The sequence below is a fragment of the Hyalella azteca genome, unplaced genomic scaffold (genome assembly GCF_000764305.2).
Source record: "Hyalella azteca isolate HAZT.00-mixed unplaced genomic scaffold, Hazt_2.0.2 contig9815, whole genome shotgun sequence".
Lineage (NCBI taxonomy): Eukaryota > Metazoa > Arthropoda > Malacostraca > Amphipoda > Hyalellidae > Hyalella > Hyalella azteca.
The window spans coordinates 435,293-459,130 of record NW_025939875.1 but is presented as its reverse complement, the minus strand read 5'-3'; the positions used below and the strand labels follow the sequence as shown (position 1 = coordinate 459,130).

The following is a 23,838-nucleotide window of genomic DNA, read 5'->3' as shown; positions in this document are numbered from 1 at the left end:
TAGTGACCTAGTTTGGCCGGGCAGAAGGGATTGTCAGTAGACAATTTCAGTACCAAGAAAACCCGAGGCTGAACACAAGCACAGTCTGCAGTGGGGAAAAAAATCAGACGAGATCTGCAGATGCCCTATGATCAAAAAGAAAGATGAACTGCAAATTGCACATTTTTTGCCAGTGAAATCTCAAATAATGCGTGCATAAATAAAAAAATTGGTCCCACGTTGAAGATACATGCAACACTGATAGGGTAAAGAGATCTTCACTTATGCAAAATACCAGAACAATGTCGAGGGAAAAAGCAAGTCCCACCAAATTCAGGAGCGTTTCAAGTAGACAGGTTAAGTGGGATTAACATGCTTGTAGTGTGAGCTCATCGCATATTATATTAGTTTCCTCAAAAATCCCATGTTTATAACATGATAGTTGGTTAATGTTCAGCAATCAATAACTCAGATCTCATTCATGCTTGACTCCCAAAAGAACCTCAATACCTGCAAGGGTCGGGAAATTTTTTCAACATTTTCTCAGGAATAAAATGTCAAAAAATGTTATTGTCATAGCTACAGACATTTAGCAGCTGACCGATTAATGAATAACTCCAGGCCTGTAATACTGCAACCAAGATAGATTTTATTCATTTATGCTTGAATATTATGCAAATTCACAATTTAATTTATGCAAATTCATCTCTTTAGTTTGCGCAGTCAAAGGGTGTCACCACAGAGTGATGACGCGAAAAGAAGCAACAGATAACGAAGGTGAATATTTACTGTAATAGACGAACAGACGATTTGGGAAGGGATATTTATTGAACGAGAAAGCAGGACTCACTGAAGGATTCGGATAAAGACCCCTTTGTTGCAGGTGTACTCCGATAAGTGACTGTAAAGGAGAGGAAGGACGCAAAAGTGCATTGAACAAAAATTGCAGGAAAACAAGAACTAAGTACAAACTCTACAAAATAAAGTGGATGACGAAAATAATTGTAAAATTACTGAATTAAAGGTTGGAAGTGGTACTGTCATCAAAATTCATATGGAATTTGAATCCATAAAAACTGGAATGAAGAATCGCAAAGAAATGGATGACGGATATAACTTTAAGATAATATCTACGTGAAACTCAATACCTGAAGTACCACCGATCTTAATAGAAGAAAGTTGTACTAAGTATTACAATTTAAAATTATTATTCCTGATCAAATAAGCCATGAGAATAACGACCACAGTTTATACAGAAGCACCACAAACACTAGGGACAGTGAGCGCTCAAGTTAATTAAGGGAAGGCGTATGGACTGTACATATGAGGAAGGTTTACTCAGTTTACCCCATGGTCAATCAACGGTAACTCGAGTTATCAAGCCTTTATTAAATACGAACATTAACGATCGATAATGCATCCGTAGAAAAAAAGTTGAATATTTGATCACCTGTTTAATATTACTGAATATTTCAATTACGGAACTATTTCAATGTTCTTTATGTATTTTAATCAAAAGACCACACAAAAAGGACAGATTAAGACTGTAAATTGAGGAGCGCGAAGTGGCTAACGGTTTCACTGGTTGTAACGTTCAATTAATCTCGATTTTACTTTTTTAGGCAATAATTAAAAGTTTGAGTTTAAAACACACTTCCGAGGTCATCCGCTTCCCCAAGAACACTTTTCTAAGTAAGCTAACTGTAATTGAATGTGCCATCTTCAACTACCGCCCTAAGTCCTGAAAAAAAACGCATGCCCGAGCGGCGGTACGAAATGCTTCAACGGTTCTGCATACCAGTGAGAAACTTCCATGCCCGAAGCCAAATTTCCTACTGAAATCTTGCACCGAGATATCACTGCATGAATAATTTATACTCCCTCTACTAACCAACTATCGAATAACGGTGTTAAAAAAGAAACAATTTAGTTCATTCAAATCTGAGAGCATAAATTGAGAGATCCTGTACTTCAGACTTTCATACTGGGAAATGTAGAGTTTCAAAGTCAGTATAGTAGTCTACATCTTTGCCTATTGTTCTTAGATTTTTTAATCATTCAAAACACCATTTAAATAAAATTATTCGAGTTAGATTGAATTGATGACCGGTTACGAAGCGCATTAACTGAGCAGACTCAATTGTATAACGTTGATGAGGACTGATTACAAATTTATGGGTTTTGTGGAAATATGCCGTCGCAACCACATTTCCTAACATGCTGTTACACTTCCACTTCTGAAGCGGTAAACGGGATAAAGTTTGCTAAAACATAATATAATTCTACTGTTTCACGCAAACTTCCTTTTTCAAAATTCATGATGTATCAGATCTTCAAGTGCTTCACAGTAGTTGATCCAATTATACGAATAAACTATACATCCTTCATAGCACAGCATAGTGATGCCGGCGCTGAAGAGTAGGCCTGATGTGCCCTATCGCCGATTCTTGTACTTTTCGTGACTTGTCCACAGGAGATCTAAAAAGAGGTCCTTCGACCGGATCTTTTCCGAACTGCCGATAGTTTGAAATAGCTACCAGACTTTCATCGAGTTCGATATGGTGCTAGGCGTTTCATGTCTGAACATATGTTTATCCATAGCTTAGTCTAGTCTGTTCTTGAACGCGTTCATCCTCGGAGCGTCAAGAGGTTGCAAGAATACCTCTCTGCAATATGATTGGGCCCAAGCGAACAAAATGCAGTTCAACGGGACCAAGTCTAAGGTTCTGAGATACAGAGGTAGCGGAAGAGCTGGTATGGAGCACCGCTACCTAGCACCTGACAAATCGAAAATCGATGAGAAGTGATTCGTTTGCGATCTAGGAGTGTTGATGAATACTCAGGTCAAGTTTGGTGATCACATAACGGCAAAAACTGCACGATGTAGGCGACGGATGGGGTGGATCTGGCGGACGTTCAGAACAAGAGAAGCGGAACCAATGATCACACTTTTTAGACCCCTTGTAATACCAATCCTTGAATACAGCTAACCGCTTTGGACCCCGTTCACACGCGGCGCAGTGCGGCAAATGGAAGGTGTCCAGCGAACCTTCACTTCCAGGATCAGAGGGATGGAAGAGTTAACTACTGCATGGGAGAGGTTGAAGCACCTGGGTCTGAACTCACGGCAGATCAGGAGACGGGAGAGGTATGTCATTCTGTATACATGGAAAATGATAACCGGAATGGCACCAAACTTCGAGAGCGAGACCTTCAGGATTTAGACATATCATAACGAGAGAAGGGGGAGGCAGTGCAAGATCCCCCCACTACCTAACAGATCTGCATTCAGATTTCAATACCTGCGGGGAGGATCACTATCCGTGGCAGGGCCGAGGCTGTTTAACGTCCTACCAAGGGATCTAAGAGAAGGGGAGTTCACCATGGAGACCTTCAAGAGACGACTGGACGTGTTCCTGGGCACGATCCCCGTTCGACCTCCCCTGCAACACCACCAGCGGCGAAAAGCAAGCAACAGCATCGTGCATCAGCTGGCCCAAATGAGGGCGGATGCGCGATAGTAAGAGGCGGTGATCCATCGTGGCCTAGAACTGCTTCGTCCGAAACAAATACTTGGGATATTAAGGGTCAACCATGTAATCGGGAAGGTTGTTCCACATGTCGGTGATTCGAAGCGAGAAGAAATGTTGTCGCGTGGATGAGTTGCAACGCATTTTTAGCGCATTTTCTCATTTATGGAAAAAATGCACTATTGTACTCGCCATGTCCGTCTGTCCGTCCGTGACTTCACGTTTTCGTCGACGAGAAAATGCGCTCTCTGTCACTCACTGCAGTGAGTACCGAGTTATATTTTCTAGTTTATTTATAGCCGTGACCCCTGGTGTTGGTTCTTTTTTCAAATTCTAGTAATCCCTCTGGGACCTTGTAGACCTTGTACAAACCACGAGTTTACTTGTATACTTCAATTAGGTCCACATGCAGACGTCGATAAAAGAGGCTTGGAAGCTTCATAATCTTTAATCTTTCTTCATAGGACTTTATATACCTTCAAGCCTGGAATTATCCTTGTTACACGTCTTGGAACACTCTATCTACTACATTTTTCTTTCTCTTTAACTTTCGGTGACCATACGTTTCCACACTCTAGATTCGGGCGCACGACAGCAACAAACAACTGCTTCATTGCTTCTGCATCTAGGAACTCTTAAGAGCGTCTGATCAGTCCAAGAAGTTTGTTCAGTTTATTAGCTTGCGTTTCAATATGCCTAGAAAATTTCAGCTCCTTGTTGACATAAACTCCCAAATATTTTTCCACACTAGACTTTTCAATCACTACTCTCCCGTTGCAACCGTGTCTTTTCATACTGTAATCTTGCTTCTCATTGTTCTTCCCAAGTTGAAGTACTTTTCACTTGTCAGCATTAAAACGCAGCTGTCACGTATCAGCCCAGTTAACTAAATTGTCAAGATCATCTTGCAATTGCCCTTTATTTGACGCATCCTTCACTGTATTATAAATTTTTGTATCATCGACATACATGGAGCGCATGCTTGACACTAATTCCGGCAGATCGTTTACAAAAGCAAGGAACAAAACTGGCCCAAGGACGCTTCCTTGTGGCACTGATACCTAGTTGATACGGTTCCGTTAATACTGACACGTTGTCGTCTACCTACTAGAAAATCTCTGATCCATTGGAGTACGTTTCCCTCTATTCCCAAAGACTTCACTTTACGCAACAGCCGTTCATGCGGACTGTCAATTGCTTTGGCGAAATCGAGGTACAGTGCATCCACTGGCTCCCTTTCGTCCAGCAGGCGTGTCCAATCGTTCAACGTAAACAAGAAGTTGGTGGTGTAGGATCTACCGGTAATAAAGCCATGTTGACTGTCTGATAGGAGATGGTGAACAGTCAAGTGATCGATAATCCTATACCCTACAAACAACATTTGTCAGACTTGTTCATATTAGTTCTTGATACGCGACGTGGAAATGGCCCTCCCAATAGTGCTCCATGCGTCGACATCCCGAGGCTCGTCCTTCTTAGGAAAAAATTGCCTAGATTAACCTCAAATTCTGTGAATATTTCCCAACAATGCCTTGAAGTCGAATCTGCAGGGTTCGATAATTAGTTAGAACGCTTGAAGAATGAAATTCAGGTTGCTAGTTCTGTTTTTTTCTAATAGATTTCTCTGAAACATCCAGGATAAATTACATAGAAGGATAAACTTAGAACAAAACACGAAAAGATCTTTGTAGTTTTATTCGTGCTTTGATAAAAAATTTCCATCTTGATATACAAATGATTAAAGGGCGCACGTAAAAAAAACAGGAACGAGAATTTCAAGCGATGGTCAGATACGGGCGCTGCGGGAAAGAAGACATCAAAGAAGGAGAGCTGAGGGAAGGCCTAAGAGGAGACCGCTTCGAAAAACATATTCGGGATTCGGAGCGATGTGGTCGAGGCGGCCAGCTATTCGTGTTGCTTAGGGAGACCAAGCCTGGTGCCGGGCAATCGCTCATCAACACTCCGTCATCCAATGGGGAATGTAGGCGGGAGTTAAGAGGTGACAGGTCCCTTGATGAGGGATGGTAAGAACTATCGTCGTTCCTGGGAAATGAGGGACTGCGGGCCCGGTGGGTGCTGTTCTTAGGGGAGAGGCATCGGTAACTGCGAGGAGCCTCGGTATATGTCACTGGTAAATGAAATTCAGAGCCTGCATTGACAGTGACTGTAGATTTATGGAGAGGCGGGGGAGAGGACGGAGTGAGCGTGGGAGAGGACGGAGTGAGCGTGGGAGAGGACGGAGTGAGCGTGGGAGAGGACGGAGTGAGCGTGGGAGAGGNGTATAAGAGACAGGGAGTGGCCAGGGAGAGCGTGGGAGAGGCCAGGGGGAGCGTAGTAGGGAAGCATCGTAGAGAGCAGCACTGAGTGACACCGGCGCCACGCCTGCGCATCAAAACACACAACACAAAAGAAGGACGTTAGTAGCGCAGCCACGAGTGTCGTCTCCGCGACTGCTACACAAATGCAGAGCTCGGAACTCCAGCGGCCAACCGCTGACCGCTTTTAAAACTAAATCCACCAATCAGAGCCGCTACGTGAAGTTGTGCGAGCTCTAATAAAGCGGTCCCAGATCACAAAATGTGATCCATGTAGGCAACGTTGAAGCACCATAGAGCGCTGTGAAACGATGATGCGCTGTGAGACGATGGAGCACTAAGATATGATGAAATGTTAAGATATGATGAAGCGCTAAGAGACGATGAAGCGCTAGGAGACGATGAAGCGCTACGATACGATGAAGAGCTGTGAGACAATGAAGCACAGCAATACGATGAAGCGCTGTGAGACAATGAAGCACTGCAATACGATGAAGCACTACGATACGATGAAGCGCTACGCTACGATGAAGCGCTACGATACAATGAAGCGCTACGATACGATGAAGCGCTGTGAGACGATGAAGCACTGCAATACGATGAAGCGCTACGATACGATGAAGCGCTACGATACGATGAAGCGCTACGATACGATGAAGCGCTACGATACGATGAAGCGCTACGATACGATGAAGCGCTACGATACGATGAAGCGCTACGATACGATGAAGCGCTACGATACGATGAAGCGCTACGATACGATGAAGCGCTACGATACGATGAAGCGCTACGATACGATGAAGCGCTACGATACGATGAAGCGCTACGATACGATGAAGCGCTACGATACGATGAAGCGCTACGATACGNGTTCTGGCGTCCTCAGGGTTAGGGGTTGCGGGGTCGGGAGTGATGGGGTTAGGGGAAATGAAGAGAGTAGAGCTCACAGATCGCTGAATGGAGAAGCAGTGAGAAAAGTTGAAGCAGGAAGGGAAATGGCTGTGCAGCGGCGAAGGATGAGCACCCACGGATGCGGGAGGAGCAAGCAAGGTAGAGTGATGAGGGAGAAGGAAAGAAGGCAGGCAAGGCAACGAGGAACGGTGCCGGAACACTAGAGACGATCTTAGGAAAGAGATGTGAGAGAGAGGAGGAGAAGGGGACTGGATGGGGACACTGAGCAAAGACGGCGTCGAACCGCGACCCTCGTTGGAGATATGAGACGCGGGGAAGGTGTGTAGGTGCTGTGGGGTCTTTGTTGTGGGGCAGCCCTGGATGGGGAGAGTGGGTGTAGAGTGGGAGTGTGCAGGCGGTCTAGTAGACCACTTGGTAGCCTGCGGGGAAAACATCCATTGTTATAACTAATTTTCAATCACAGCATTAATTGATGAACAAACATACCACACATGTTACATTGCCCTTGAATTGATTAGAGCGTCTATAATTATGACTTAAATTATACTATAGTTTGAAGGAGAATTAGATCTGTCTCCTATACACATCTAGATGTGTATAAGAGAAACTCCCAGAACAAAGCAACACATACAGAGCAAAATGCAACAATAGAAGTATGCTACACAACAGCATTACATTACCTAACATTACAAACTCAACAGAACAATGAGAACCAACAAACCTTACTTAAAATAAACACCTTATTTCTTTCTATTGTCATTGTAAACGGTGATCATAATAGACAATGAACGCAACGTTCACCCCCAACAATAAATCTTAGCAACAACGAAGCGACTAACACGCGTCTTAATTATATTTGCATACAAATAATTACCCCAGATAGTAGGCATAAAAAACATGAATTCATGTTCATGCGGCCACAATACTGGACATGTTTAAGACCCGTATGCATATAAATGCATCAAGTCGCCTAACTCTCTTTATAATTATCATGGCGTTATTTCATACGGAGCGCCATTATATAAAATTAAGAATTTATCCTATGAATTTTTTCGACGCGAACAGGATAGGAGTATGAATGTACAATTTGAGATTCTGCTGTACTCTTTCCGATACAAAATTCGAACTGAATATAAAATTAGAACAATAATAAAGAACGTGCAGATAATTCAAATAATTACTAATTCCGTAACAGTTACAAAGTAAAAGTGAAAACAAGAGCTCGAGAATTTGTACATTGATGAATCAGGCCAATACTACAACAAAGTACAAATCTACCAGACGGACGAAACAGGTAATACCGGAGACGAAAACATTACCTTAACGCACAGGTCTCCAAACGGTTACGGAAAAAGTATAGTATGTACTGCACTACACCATCATCGTAAACAATATCTTCTTGTGTTATCCTTTGCATTTGTTTCGGACGTAGCAGTCCCAGGCCACGATGGTTAGACTATGATCAATCAGGAATCACAAACTCTATCAAGAGATCCACAAAGGAAAAAATTTGGAGACCCCTGCGTTAATAAACACGTGACTCTTCCAACACGGAAACAAAACCAGCATGCAAAGACACACTACACAACACTAGTTAGTCACTCGAAGCTGCAACTCACATTTCGAGGACTCCTTTGAGCTGCTCGAGTTTTCCTTTCTTCTCCTCGATCTCAGTGTCAGCTTTGTGCTGCTCGATCTCAACGAGCAAACTTCTGGCGATGTCGAGAATCTCTTGAAGCTGCTTAGGTTTTTTTAGTTTCACGTGACCGTCTTTGAAGCCATCGTACTTGGCGAACAGCTCGAAGAACCTGCCGCATTGTTTAACAAATATTAGCTCTAGAATACACTGCATCAAATGGTATCTTAATTTATATACACACGAAACTCTGGAAAAACTATCAAGAGGTAAACTTGAATTGGAATGGGGCTTTTAACGAGAAAAATAGCGAATGAGAAAAAAACGACATAATTTAATGAGATATACAGTTTGGAGACGTGAAATAAATTGTAAGCAATCGTTGCAAGAACACCCAGGTCCAGCAGGGAACTACCACTGTAAAATCTTCAGTAAAAGGTGGCGAAGGACTCAGTTTTCCCGTATTACATCTGTCGAACACGCAAGTGAAAACGATTTACTGATGAATAAAAGGTTTGTTCAAATTTAGCATCTGTGTGCGCCAAAATGCTCACTTGCAAGGATAGCGTTCGTCATCAAAAGGGGGGAGGGTGCAGTGAAAATGAACTGGGAGCTCCAACATGTCATACAACGTGATCAGGAAGAAGGCTTACTAAATCGAAGCAAATTGCTAACAGCCAGGATGAGTTTCAAGTAAAGATAATATATCATGGCTAATATTCACGTTTACGATTATCATTGAGAGCGGGTGATGTCGAAGAGTGTATTTGGTACGGCACAAAAACTGCGCTCACAAGAAATATGGCAAGCACTTACTTTGGGTGTCGCACCTCCATCTTCATCTTCTGCTTCGGGGTGCGATCGCCGTGTCTGATCACGGCTACCAGACATCGCAGCTCCATCCTGTACGATAGGTAATATATTCTTAGCATTACAGAATGTTGGTAATAAAAAATATTTCTTATTAAATGTATGGTGTATCACTGAATAGGCATTATATTCGACAGATATTGCAAGGCATTTAAAATATTTCCCGTGAGCCCAACTCCAGATCATGCACTATTTACCGTCCCATATCTCCCATAGTGTAAAAAAATAAAGACTTTTGCGACCGTTCAACAAAAGAGTAATCGATGACAAGATAACAAAGTTTCGTAATATTATGTATCATGAATTATCGAGTCGCAATCGAGTAAATAATTTAGATACTCCCTGTATAAATTTGACTCAAATGTTACATATGGAGAAGCGCCTACATTTTGCCGAGATCGAGTGAATAATTAATATATTTCCTCTACAAAATTGACCCAAATGCGACATAAGAAGAAGCGCCTACATTTTGCCGAGGGTCGTGGGTACGATGGGAGGGTCGTCGAGCTGGAAGGGCATGGCCCAGGGGATATGGAAGGCAGGGGCGAGCTCCCTGAGGATCATGTTGCCCAGGATACGTGCGCAGTCGTGGTAATATTTACTCGAGTTCTTCACGAAGCTGAAGCCGTTCACGTCACACACGTACGACTTGCCGTTAGCCCTGAAGCGTACATGGCAATTAGATATTTGTTATAAAGTTGGAATCCATAGCTTGTCGTCAGTTCAGTGCCGCTTAGTTTCATAACGTTAGTTGAGTGAAAATATTCACTAAATCGTGGTAGTATTTACTAGAGTTCTTTACGAAGCGGAAGCCGTTCACGTCACACACGTACGACTTGCCATTTGCCCTGAAGATGTATATTTCATCGTAGATGTAGTAACGTAATTCATGCTGTTATCAAATTAAAATTAAAATATCATGGCATTTAGACATTTGTTATAAAGTTGGAATCCATAGCTTGTCGTTAGCTCAGTGCAGCATAGAAGAAATGATAATGAAGTTAAAAGATGTTGAAAGTAACGATTGCCGTTAGTTTCATAAGGTTTATCGGGTGAAATTTTTCATTAAATTTTCGGCTAATGCATTAAATTTTCATTGCTTATAGTAAGTAAAATAATGCCTAAAGAGAAAGGCATAGGCATAAAAAGTTCATCATTTACGTGGACTGAAAAGTTTGAAATAATTTCATCTTGAAAGCGTAGTTATCCATTACCATTACGTAGATATCCATAAAGGAAGGCCTATGCATAAAAAGCTTATCATTTACGTGAACTGAAAAGCTCCAAGTAATTTTACATTGAAAGCGTAGATATCCATTACCTGAGGAGGTCGAAGCCACAGACGGTTTGCTTGAAGGCCGTGCAGACCTTCCTAGCGATGATCTTCTCCTGATGGGAGAGGATGACGGGATAGCGCACCTCCTTCCCGTCCCTGTCGCGCTCAACCTTCCCGTCCAGTGCGGGACTCTTGCGCGCCTCAGCGTGCGCGTAGTCTGGTCCCACCGTGTACACCTGAGACGTCCCCAGTCTTGTCTTAGAACTTTGTTATCATGACATTATAGTTGAGGTTTTGTTGCGTTGACGCTTATATAATCTGGTGCTTTCAGTTGTTCTAATGACATTGGAGTTGAGATTTTATTGGGTTGAGATTAATGTAATTTGAAGCTTTCAGTAATTCTCGTGACATTGTAGTTTGATATTTTGTTTGGTTGATATTTAGGTAATCTGATGCTTTCAGTTGTTGTGATGACATTGGAGTTGTGATTTTGTTTGGTTGATATTTAGATAATCTGATGCTTTCAGTTGTTCTGGTGACATTTAGGTCATCTGATGCTTGAAATGTTCTGATGACATTCATGTATCTGATGCTTTCAGTTGTTCTGGTGACAATTGGATAATTTGATGCCTGAATTTGTCCTGACATTTCCGTAGATGTTTAGGCAACAATTAACATTGAGGCATGTCGTCATGCAACGATTATAACAAGTCTTTGGCAAAATGACGAGTTTAGATGCCGAGTCGTCAAGATAGCAATGCCAGACTCTAAATGCGACTAAATGCCGAGTCGTCAAGATAGCAATGCCAGACTGTAAATAAGACTAGACTAAATGCCGAGTCGTCAAGATAGCAACGCCAGACTCTAAATAAGACTAAATGCAGAGTCGTCAAGATAGCAATGCCAGACTGTAAATAAGACTAGACTAAATGCCGAGTCGTCAAGATAGCAACGCCAGACTCTAAATAAGACTAAATGCAGAGTCGTCAAGATAGCAATGCCAGACTGTAAATAAGACTAGACTAAATGCAGAGTCGTCAAGATAGCAATGCCAGACTCTAAATAAGACTAAATGCAGAGTCGTCAAGATAGTTAGTTAGTTAGTTTAGTGGCCAAATGTTTACTAGCGCTTCAGCTATTTAGCTGTCTCGCACCGAAAGTCAAGATGAACATCACCATAGAGGTGGAAGGTCTCGATTATTCATCACCCACAAGGGGCGGAAGGTCTCAATTGTCCAGCCCGCTGAAGCTGGCTCGAAAGAAGCAGCGTTAGCATCTCAAAGAGACGAAGTGACAAGGAGGGACAGGTGAAAAGCAACAGAAACTAAGACACTCGAACAAGAGGTCGCTTACACGGGACGTCGGCCGCCCGCACGAGAGAGACAGAGAAGGGAAATAGCAATGCCAGACTCTAAATGCGACTAAATGCCGAGTCGTCAAGATAACATAGGCGTTAGACAAAAAAGAATGCATATGCCCATAAGAAATTATTATCAAGATTGTTGGTGCAACATGGAGCGCACCTTGACATCGGTGCCGTCGGTAGGCATGAAGTCCTCGTAGATGTAGGAGCCTGCCTTGCGGACGTGGCTCTCTGAGAAGTAGACGCTGCTGCGGCTGCCGATCTGAAACGTTGGTAAGTATAAGGAAGGCTAGCGTAATTCATGCAGTTATCTATTTAAAAAAACGATCGTTGTGTTTAATCACAGCTTTGTGTTCATGCATCACAAATACCTACAGAAAGATGAGTGTAATATACATTGCTCTCCGAGAAGTAGACGCTGCTTCGGTTGCCGATCTGAAACATTGGTAAGTATAATAAACGCTAGCGTAACTCATGCAGTTATCTATTTAAAAAATATAACTCCGTACTCACTGCAGTGAGTGACAGAGCGCGCATTTTCTCGTCGACGAAAACGTGAAGTCACGGACGGACAGACAGACGGACAGACGGACATGGCTAGCACAATAGCGCCTTTTTCGATAAATGAGAAAATGCGCTAAAACAACCGTTGTGTTATATCACAGCTTAGTGTTCGTGCATCACAAATACTTACAGACAGAGGAGTGTATATATACATACATTCACAGCACGGCCTTGTGTACAAGTAAGTAACTACTTCTAAATAAAAGTTCTTAACAAAAGCACGACATGCTGCGCTATTTTATACAAAAACATACAGGTTTGAACATTTTGAAAGAAAGCACAGAGAAAATAAATGTTCAAGACATGCGCATTGTTGGATTCATACAAAGGAATTTTACATTATATCTACGAATAGAAAAATGCAGTTATACGAATAAAAACCACAGCAATCTACTGGTATAATTTATAGAAAACATGCCAAATGCTTCAACGTCATCGCAGTATTTTTCAGACATTACACACTAATGAACGAATAAATAAAAACAGAAATCGTTATAAGTTATAAATAAGATAAGAGGTTATATAAGAGGTTATAAATTATACATCAGAGGAATATTTTCAAAGTCAGCAAATCCATCAATCCTCTTACATGATCAAAATATGTCATATTATACGTATTTATACATATAGCCCTTGTTTATTTATAGCCTAAGGAATACCTAGCTCCACACCGTCGTATAGTTGAGGCAATAATAATCAAATTAAGTTAAACATGGACGACTTCGCTTCCTAACAAATAGAAACTAAATAACATAAATGCAAAAAATAACATATATAAGCACCTTCCTGAAGAGCCTCTGTGAGCCGCCTCCAGCCGAGGTAGGATAGTAGATGTATATGTTGTGGTCTTCAGCCGACACAGGTTTCTCTACGAAGGGCTTATTGAATACAACACCATTTACTTCAACATGGTCCTCGCCTTCGATCAGGTTGCATTCTGCTCAATCACAAGATAACAATTGCAGATCAAAACAAACGAATTCACTTTTTGACGGTACGTTGGCTTGCATACTATCACCAACCAGCTCAATAAAAAATAATCATTTCTATTCATTACGGTAGGCATGAATCAAGTCAAGTTTTACGGTACAATAAAAACTGCCATATAGTGCCCCCATTTTGGCAAGAATGACCTAGTTACATTATTAGATGTTTGCGGTTTTCATTGGAAAGAAATTTTGTAAATACGTTCAACCAGAAATGAATGATTTTTTTAGTATAAAATTTCATTTACGAGACCAAGTTTACTCACTCGTAGGGTCCGTGCGGTCGAGGATGGCGAAACGGGGCATATCGATGCCCTCTCTCTGCAGTATCTTGTACACCGCAATGCGGTTCTGCTGGCAGACAAATGACAACTTTGTCATACCTTTGTTAAAATAGCACGAATATACATTTCCCAATTACAGGAACCATCACCGTATTTGGCTTTGGATATCAACAGTTTATCGCTTGCATGATATGACATCACATGAAACCTCACCTACAATAACAATACTGGGGTTGACGTTTTAAGTACAAAAATATTGCTAGAAAGAACACGAAGACAACATTGACAGGTCTTCATGATGAATAATCATAAAAAACACCAATAGTTATTATATGATCTAAAAACGGAGACGTAAAAAAACTAAAAGAAGGGCAGACCTGTACGTCATGCTGCATGTCAAGGTTGTTGATGACGTATGGCTTCCTGAGGGCTGCGTATGCCTGGGCTTTCTCTAGAGGGAAGCCTACGCTGTGGAAACTAATGAGGCAGTCGCATAGCGGCCACTCTTCAATGGGACTCTGCGCAAGAGGTAAGTAGGTAGACATTAAGTTATAGGGAGATTTAAAAGTTTAGCCTTAGCACATTATTCGTGCCTGTTTACACAGCGAAGAAGCCGACGCACATTGTAAGGGTCACCGAACATCAAATGAACGACTAATATTAGTAGATGTAGTTTTGCAGCATCTAACTATATAGTATACCACCTACCGGTAGATGGTACAGAAAAGACGGCAGATAACGAGACATTAAAGCAAAACATAATAATAATAATAAAGCCTCACCTGAAAAACGCTAATAAAAATCATCGAAAAATGCTATGTAAAATATTATATCAAACAGCAGACATATGGCAGGAGGATGCGGACCTTAAGGATGACCTCCTCGGGGAAGATGGTGGTGACGATGTACTCGAACTCCTCCATCCTGGTGAGGATCTCACGCATGGGCTTCGAGTTGGACTTCTTGGCCATGGCACAGATGCCCACGATGACCTTCTTGTTGGAATCAACTTCACATTCATCGTCGGTGATGCCGTTGTCGGCCGTCGTGGCAGACATGTTGGAGTTCATTGGGACTTGCCGCAACCGAGTTCTGGCGTCCTCAGGGTTAGGGGTTGCGGGGTCGGGAGTGATGGGGTTAGGGGAAATGAAGAGAGTAGAGCTCACAGATCGCTGAATGGAGAAGCAGTGAGAAAAGTTGAAGCAGGAAGGGAAATGGCTGTGCAGCGGCGAAGGATGAGCACCCACGGATGCGGGAGGAGCAAGCAAGGTAGAGTGATGAGGGAGAAGGAAAGAAGGCAGGCAAGGCAACGAGGAACGGTGCCGGAACACTAGAGACGATCTTAGGAAAGAGATGTGAGAGAGAGGAGGAGAAGGGGACTGGATGGGGACACTGAGCAAAGACGGCGTCGAACCGCGACCCTCGTTGGAGATATGAGACGCGGGGAAGGTGTGTAGGTGCTGTGGGGTCTTTGTTGTGGGGCAGCCCTGGATGGGGAGAGTGGGTGTAGAGTGGGAGTGTGCAGGCGGTCTAGTAGACCACTTGGTAGCCTGCGGGGAAAACATCCATTGTTATAACTAATTTTCAATCACAGCATTAATTGATGAACAAACATACCACACATGTTACATTGCCCTTGAATTGATTAGAGCGTCTATAATTATGACTTAAATTATACTATAGTTTGAAGGAGAATTAGATAATTAATAACTTGAGTTATTAAAGTCATTGGAAGTTAGATTGAAGGCATTGAGAATGCAATAGGAACATGGGTTGAAACGGTGTAATGCTGGTGTAAGCTTATATAAGCTTGATTATTCTCGAAGCCGCGAGACCCGAGGGTTTATTTTTGTGACGGACCAGGGTATCGAAAGAGCTGACCCTTGTGGAACTCGAAACTGTCGCATCGTCCCTTGATAAGCTTATGTGTGCGCGATGTCTGCTCATATTAGACCTCTTAAATAAAGGCTTTCCTAGTGTGGTGACCGTCACGCCAGTACGGTCGGCAGCTCTCTCTACAAACTTCGTTCACGGCCGGCAGGGTCAGATATAACGGCCTCGCAGAACTCCGAGACGTTCATACCACTACGATTCCAATATAATAACGTGTGAAATTTGCGAGTAGCCGCCGTGACTTCGCTTTGTGTACGGTCAACATTCATTTCTACAGTTATGACTTAGCCGTGAGACAATGCGAGAGGCCATGAGACCATCAACGATTTTAACACCGTCAATCAGAAGATAATTTTTTATTATCGGTACAGTCACGATCACCAATAGCTGAAGCACGGCAATGAGCTTGGAGTAACATCATCGACGATGAAGAGTACGCCGCTATTCAAAAGTATGGTCGTTATATATATTCTACGGTTAGACCGGCCGTGATACATCAGTCTAAGCGTGGAGATTACGGCTATGAAGACAATAACTCGCTACGAAGACGGGTACGGCTGCGGTACGACTGCTGGAAAAAAGGCCGCAAACGTGTGCGATAAGTATGGTTATTTACGACAGTCGTACAACTCAACAGAAATGCAACGATTCAACATTTCTGGTAAAAGTAAGCGATTCGAGCGTTGTTAACTGATAGATATTCAACTTTGATTGTGTTCGGATTTTCTTTTCCTGTATTAGAGATTTTCGTAACGTAGAATGTGAACTGGAATTCCACAATTTAATATCAAATGTACGAGTTTTTCATTGCAACCCTCTCTCTGTACGATTTTTGTCGTAACCTATTTCATACGATGACTTATATACGTAAGCGAATACTCCGAATAACGATTAAGACGCTAAGGTCGCAACATGACTAAATTAAAGCAATTACCGAAGAATGAATAATAAAATTATGAAATGAAACAAATCTTCAATCGTGAAAAATTTTTCATAACCTAATCAGAATCGCCTGTCTGAATCTCCACACTTTCAAGTTACACAGTTCACGACATCAACAATAGATCTACGGCCCTATTGATTTATCAACTATGTATCACAAAACCGCAACTAAATTCTCTGCAAATTATATACATACACATCACTGACGACACTCACTACAAATCAGACAATAAACATCAAGCGACGCGCGGCGTACAGTGTCCAGAAGAAGTATGCTTTGCCTAGTCAGTGAGACGCGAAGATATACCAGCACCAGCAGCCATGCACTGTACAGGTGCGCTCCTTGTTGAAACAGGAGCGGAGGAGGGCCATTTGCTGCCCATAGGGACTCGGCCCGCAGCCGCTGCATGGCTCGACACTGCGCCTCTCATTATCGGGATAATTCCGGAAATAATTCAGCCTCGCTTGACCGGGGAATACGTTCGTTTTCCTAGGAATTGTGTTATGGTAGACCTGAAATTTTCGGATTTATAGTGCCGAATCGGGACGATAAAGAATCAGTCTATAGTAATTTGCAAACAAGTTCGTAGAAATTAAGTAACTTCCATCTGAATTATGGACTTTGTGAAGAATTTGGCCCACAAATGCAATTTATTTGCATTAATTTTATTTTGTTCGATATGTGCGGGAGGATGAAACAGATTAACTTGCTTATAAATGCGCTTGCACGACTAATAATGCTGTTTCACATTCTCAGTTTAGTAAAGGTATCTTGTCTCTAAATTAAATGGAGGAGCACATAGGTCTTATAATTCGACCAAGATTAATTTATCCGTAATTATTGCAGCTTAAAAGACTCAATCACTTTGCCCGATTGCCGCTAAATTTTAATGCTAATTCGAAGATAAAATAATAAGGCAAATAATGAAAATGGATTACCCAGTGATTTTCCACACTTCCAGACAAATAAACACTCAAAAACATATGAAAATGTGTAAAGAGTCGCGAGCCTGCCCACGGTTCAGAACTGCAATGGGCGCCTGACATCCACGTTACAAAAGACACTGTAAAGGAGTCATTGGGCTAGTAATTTATTTTACATTTCCATCAACATTAAAGTAAAATAGGTACGTGAAAAAATGAGGCGAAAGTAGTTTCAAAGGATATTAGGTCTTGAAATCTGTAAAATTTCTAATCTGCCAATAACAAATCATCTACATAACGAACATGCTTTGAAAGCTACTAGTAAGATTCGATCGAACAATGTAAAAAGTGCCCTGTAAGGGGGAAAATATTCTTAAATCGATTATGGTATCAAATACTCTGGTAATTCGAGCCGCTCAATCGGGTTACATGATATATTCGATCAAGTAACTATACGAAACATCTAGGAACCATCCGAATATTCAATCAAGGAACAATATGAAATCCGACAGCGATGTTTCCTTTTAGGGAAACATCCGCATGGCGGCTACAGGAAGCGGACAGTAACTGATGTAACACGGGGACTTTCCCTTAGCCGGGGTCTGTGACGGGTGGCGGGTGAATGACGTCACCACCGGAGGGAACTTTACTGAGGGTACAACTAAGGGTTCCAGTTACACAGGAAATCAGGGCTTTCCAGTCACATTTATAGTGCACGAATAAGAAGATTGGTCAAATTTGAAAAAAGACACCTAATGCGATCGTAAAGACGCTTTCAAGACTTTATCCCGGAAAATAATGCTTCGAACGACGTTCGAAACAGCTGCGGCCATCTGAGTATTATGAACCCCCTTTTCCACAAACCACTAACCCTTGTCAAATAATCTCACCACCAAAATAATGCTCAGCATTAATCACAGTCAAGAGCGCAATACGAAACCCCGATTTTTCCAACAGTTTACGACTTTACGCTACTCAGATTTTAAGCAAATAATAGCAGACTATCCAGACGTTGATTAATATCACCAGTCCCTGGGACTTGAGAATCCCATTTTCTTTCATCAAAATCGCAATGATAGCAAAATATCGCTCCTTCTCGAATCAAAAATAAATGCTCGAAAAAAATCCTCAATCAAATAACAACCACTCACTCTAATCTTTTAATGAAATTAGTATAAAATGTGTACTCTACATTCTGTACATACCAGACCCGTAGGTTCTTGCGGCGTCACTCAAGACATAATAATATCAGATATTCGGGTATCCTACAATCATTACACAGCGCAGTCCGATGAAAAATAATCACAGTTTTCCTCATAACGTTAAAAAAAATTTGAATTTCAAACCAAAAGGTGAGGCAGTGACTACTGCGTATGCTAGAAAATGTTAAGATTGGATAGCGAGTCGCGTTTTTAACACATGTCAGATTGCATAAATTTACAACGTTATAATCGAACTGACTAATCGAATTCTCAAGCACGCACTTATGAGACAAGCACATGTGCTTGTGAGTAACAGTCTCTTAAGCAGGCGTCGCAAATTTGTCAACAGGATTACCTTATCGTCAAGGCCAGTCTCCATTAAAAAATGAAATTACATGCTGTAAAACAACAAAACATAAGCAACCTTCTGCAGAAAAAAATTAAACACTCGTCCTTGACGTGATCTCTCGTTTTCTATAACTCGCGACTAGGAACATACTACCAGAAGCGTGCGAAACGAGGCAAAAATCCCAGAGCATCGTTACTGCAATTAAGATTTCCCAAGGTAGTGCCATGAGCGGCAAGGAAGAAGATCTGGTCAACAATTACCGAGGTCTTCATGCAAGCGCTTCCCTAAAGAATGAATGCGTGGCCTTCATAGCATGTGTGGCTCAAGGTAGCGTTTGCGCCCAGCACGATCGATGGCATTCAGACAGTCATGGGGCGGTTCACACGAGCCCAGAGGTTCATTAGGTTCACCTCGAGGCGTGAACAATGAGGTGTGAGGGGTTCACAAGGCGAGGTGAAGGGTTCACAAGGTGAGGTGAAGGGTTCACAAGGTGAGGTGAAGGGTTCACCAGATGATATGCGGGCTGCGGGGGTTCACAAGAAGATGCGATCGAGGCACTCACAAATTGCGATAGTCAGAAGCTATAGAGGCTCCGAGATTTGAAATGTCGTACTAAAATGGATCACTAATCAAGTCTAGGCATTTAATTGAGTTTGTTCTTTAGAAAAATTCTTAATATATCGAAAAATCTAACGGTCAGCTTGAAGTTTACCGTAGACGAAGAAGAGGTGCACTCTAATCATATATTGTGATGTTCAAAATAGAGGATAAAGTACTGCAGTTCCTTTACTGTTGCACGAGGTTCCTCGACGCTCAAGAACTAGTGAAGCTCATACCTAACTGCAAATGGAATGTACTATCATCAGCGCAGTTCGACACGTTAATTAGAGAACCACTCAAAGGAGGCGACAAGGTCTGACACTTAGGATTCGTTACCGGAAGAGCTCATTTCATTTCCTTCTCGGTAAAAGCTCATTGGCCTTTGCACCGAAGAGAAATAGGTACGATTGCAGCACACAGAATGGCTTCAAAATCACGAAGTGCACAGACCTTATGACTATCTCCACTGATGAGAGTGCAAGAGATAAGTCGAGGTAATGAGATTCAAATTCTTTTATTTACAGCTCGTATTTCTCAACTCTTGTGCAGCTTGTGTGTGTTTCCAGGTCTTTGGTGTGCAGTTCCAGTTGATTATATTGTTTCATAACTCATTTGCATTGAAGACTATATTTTTTCGCTTACAATAACATACAGACAATAAATAAATACTTTTATATTTCGGAGAATATAAAGAAAATAAATTCATCCAGGTAAGTAATTTCGTTCCAAGTAAGTTCCAAGAAAGTAATTGGAAAAAAAAAATCAAATTTACGAGGGAAATAGCGACGTATAGAATAGTGACAAGTTTTATACTTTCAGTCAGGTATGTTAGGAGAAGAGAATTGACACCGTGGATCACCACACGAATATACAGGGAACTATAACAAGGAGCTCTTACATAGAGAGGAAAATTAGTAGCGCGTAAAGCTACTGGTAAATGAAACGAGATCAAGGACGTCCCGATATAGCGATGACTGCGTACTGCTGCACGTCTCACGGGGAAAACCTCTATAATAATGGTATGTTATACGGCCTAAAATTGCATGACGACCAATCGATTCAAGGTCTACGTAGCCTTCGTAATCCACACCTAGAAACTCATTTCCCTCGAGGCTCTCTCACGCTCCGTATTTAGCCCCTGAGGTCCAGAGAAAAAAAAAACGAGCGACATCGATCTATATAATTATTGTCGATGTGAGTAATGATAAAAAAATTGCCAACAAATAATACGCAAAATGGATCGGCTTCCTTGTAATTCGGAAGTGTTTATGATATTATTTAAGTTGCCTTCATTTCAAACAATCTTTAAATGAGATGTTTTAAGCCATGAAAGATATTTACATAAACAAATGGCGAGACACAATAAGTTAGGCAGACTCGTCCAAAAATTAAACTAGCAGGTTAACCCGGTGTTGCCGGGATCTTAAAATCCCTCCAATTTTAGAATCCCTTTATAAAGAATGCCAGTCCAAATACCATTACTAATAATAAAGCTGATTCAGGCTAGTTAAAGAAAGACCTGTTCCAACTCACATTTTACATTTAAAAAGAACTCTCGTTTCAGACGCATAGTAAAAAAACTATTTTGCGTCTTGTAAATCAAATATATGACTACCAATTCAAAAACTAAAATTCAATTATTGGTACAATTCTTTCCTCCCAACTTTGTGATCTCTTGATATTTAACCACAAAAAAAATCTGATCAAGGTATTATCACGAGACGAAAATGTCGTAAATACGCGCTCGAACAATATTTAAGGGGCAAGTTGTCAAATACAAGATTAACGGAAACTTGAATATACGCAATCTTTAACGACAACCAACTATCAACCATTAACCTTGCCTAAAACTAACAGTTAAACCCGAAGAAAATAGAGCTAAAAATGCAGTAGGTATGTACCTCGTTTGGTAGATTTTCAGTGTAGCCGAGTGCGACACTGCAGACTGTAGTCGCTTGCAAGCAATCCGTGCAAAAGTTGCAGTGTAAACTGAGCACGACGCTCGAGGCGCTACCCAATCCAGGAGATCCATGGACGTTACTCGTATTAATAGAGTTGTTGGGAGGCGACGAACGAGTTTCTGACATTTTGGCAGAGGGAGCGGAGGAACTTGACTGCTCTGGGAAACTACCAGATAATATGGTCGAGTCTTCAGCGGAAAAAGGATCCCCGCAAATAGAATCTCTTTGGTGAAACGGCGAAGGGATTCCCGAACTTTTCATCGTAAAAAAGGACGTGTCCACCGAATTCTCAGCGAATAATTGTACCCTCTTGACGGCTGTTGTGTTCATTACTGACGACGAATGTCGAGGCATAGAGTCCACGGACGACATAGTGAGGCGGAGTTCGCTTCCCAATTAAATTGCAACGTGTTTGTATACGTCGTACGTTTCTCGCAAGTAATCGATGATGGGTAATACAAGATGTCGATCAATTAAGGAGTGTGGGCTCTTATGGGCGTTCTTTTTCCAGCCAAGATGCGGTCGTCTTAGTTGCTTTTGACTTCAAAGTGCAAATTTAGTCGATAACAAAAATCTACCTTCAGTAAAGGGGTAACATATTTCTGCAGGTAAGAGAGTTTCAAACCACTGCTGTTAACAGCCTAGTTTGAACTTCAGCGAAATTCATGAAAGAGAAAAACTTAATTCAGCCGTCTGGATGTAGGTGGTGAGCTCGTTATGAATCTGAAGACTGTGAAGGTAACGCCCCGATTAGCAAAACTAAAAATAATATCCGATTGATGGTAAGAAGTTCTTCGTAGCAACAGACATGAGCGACTCCGCACCAACCAACCATCCACTACGGCTGAAGGGCGACGACTGCAGCGCCTCATTTTCACTCTAGCAATAATGAGCGTTGGGGAAGCTGGGAAATGATGGCGCAATTATCTCGCTATTTCGAGAGCTCCAACGGAATTTAACTATTCCTCATGTTCCTAAAAGTATTTTTTTTATCAACGGATCATCAAGATCACAGACGCACGCACGCCATTTTCAATTGATCTTTGGATAAAAATTGTCGAAATCATTAATAGAATTCAAGTGAATTTCAAGTAAATTTTCCTATAAAATATAAGGTCTCAAACTCGTCCCGCGACAACGCATGAAAATGAAAATACCTAAAAGTATTTTTTTTTTATCAACGGATCACCAAAATCACAGACGCACGCAAGCAATTTTCAATTGATATTGGGGTACAAATTGCCATCAATAAAATTTAAGTAAAGTAAGGAATTCACACTCACACCATCGATAAATTTTCCTGCAAAATAAGCTCTCAAACTCATCCCGCGACAACGCATGACAATGAAGGTAATTCCAGTCTGATGAGAGCTCAAGCATCAATTATTAGTAGTAGGATCTTGCGTGCAATTTCAGCGTCATAAATAACGAATATCCAATTATAAAAATTATGTTTCTTTTCTTACACTCTGATTGCTTTATAGGTTGCCGAGACGGAGATAATGGAGAAATGTTAGTTGATTATTGTTCGACAATCGCAACATTATGATGAAATGTCAGTGAAACCATCTACACACGATGTCACGACGATCGTAAAAAGGCCTGTGAAGGCATGCCATTTATGCGACATTTTCTGGCATTGGGCGAGATAGTTTCCCGGGTTTGCGACACTTCCGGTTCCGGAAGTCCTCAATAGCAGAGGAAAAAGGTGCAAACAGAGCGAAAATGATAACTTGGAAATAGTGCTGATGGTATTCTATTTGCCTACAATAATGCATGAAAATATCATGCACACATATTTATCAAAGATTGTTTGTGAATGTGTACCTATATAGGTATATGTATTTATTTCCACCAAAATATCAATGTTTAATGCTTCTTCTAACTTGAAAATGAATGTTTGTTGCATTCGAAACGTCGTTAATAAAGAAAAACTACTTTCTGAAACTTGCCTTTTTATCTACCGTCATCTGAAGAAAAGTTCCACTCCCTGATAATATAAACCAACGAATTCTCTGGTCATCAATCGCACGTGTGTAAACAAGTAAATCCTGCCATCTAATAATAATATAGGTATATATGGACGGTTCGGGATATTCACGATATCTATACTTTCGGGATATTATTCGAGCTATCCAGTTATCAGTTAGGGATAAATGGAAGGAAAGAATTGAATTTAAAACTAATATTTGATTTTAAAATTATATAGAATTGTATGTAAAACACGCAAAATATATATTTTTGGGGACAAG

General features: G+C 41.4%; 1 protein-coding gene across 2 annotated transcripts in view; it reads right to left on the bottom strand.

Moving 5' to 3' along the window:
• LOC108677418 (inositol hexakisphosphate and diphosphoinositol-pentakisphosphate kinase) overlaps positions 1–22,430 on the bottom strand; it is a 46,138-nt gene extending 23,708 nt beyond the window's left edge. Inside the window, exons 1-10 of one of the 2 annotated variants that reach the window (XM_047882167.1) lie at positions 21,527–22,430; positions 14,582–15,265; positions 14,093–14,233; positions 13,698–13,785; positions 13,228–13,382; positions 12,042–12,143; positions 10,564–10,754; positions 9,709–9,903; positions 9,189–9,275; positions 8,356–8,544 (exon numbers count right to left, since the gene is read on the bottom strand). In XM_047882167.1, coding sequence (XP_047738123.1) covers positions 8,356–8,544; positions 9,189–9,275; positions 9,709–9,903; positions 10,564–10,754; positions 12,042–12,143; positions 13,228–13,382; positions 13,698–13,785; positions 14,093–14,233; positions 14,582–15,265; positions 21,527–21,958 — 2,264 coding nt within the window. In that variant the 5' untranslated portion in view covers positions 21,959–22,430. Of the gene's footprint in view, positions 1–8,355; positions 8,545–9,188; positions 9,276–9,628; positions 9,633–9,708; positions 9,904–10,563; positions 10,755–12,041; positions 12,144–13,227; positions 13,383–13,697; positions 13,786–14,092; positions 14,234–14,581; positions 15,266–21,526 lie in introns of those variants that run through there. The other variant, XM_047882168.1, reaches the window with a different exon arrangement.
• Positions 22,431–23,838: the final 1,408 nt, after the last annotated feature.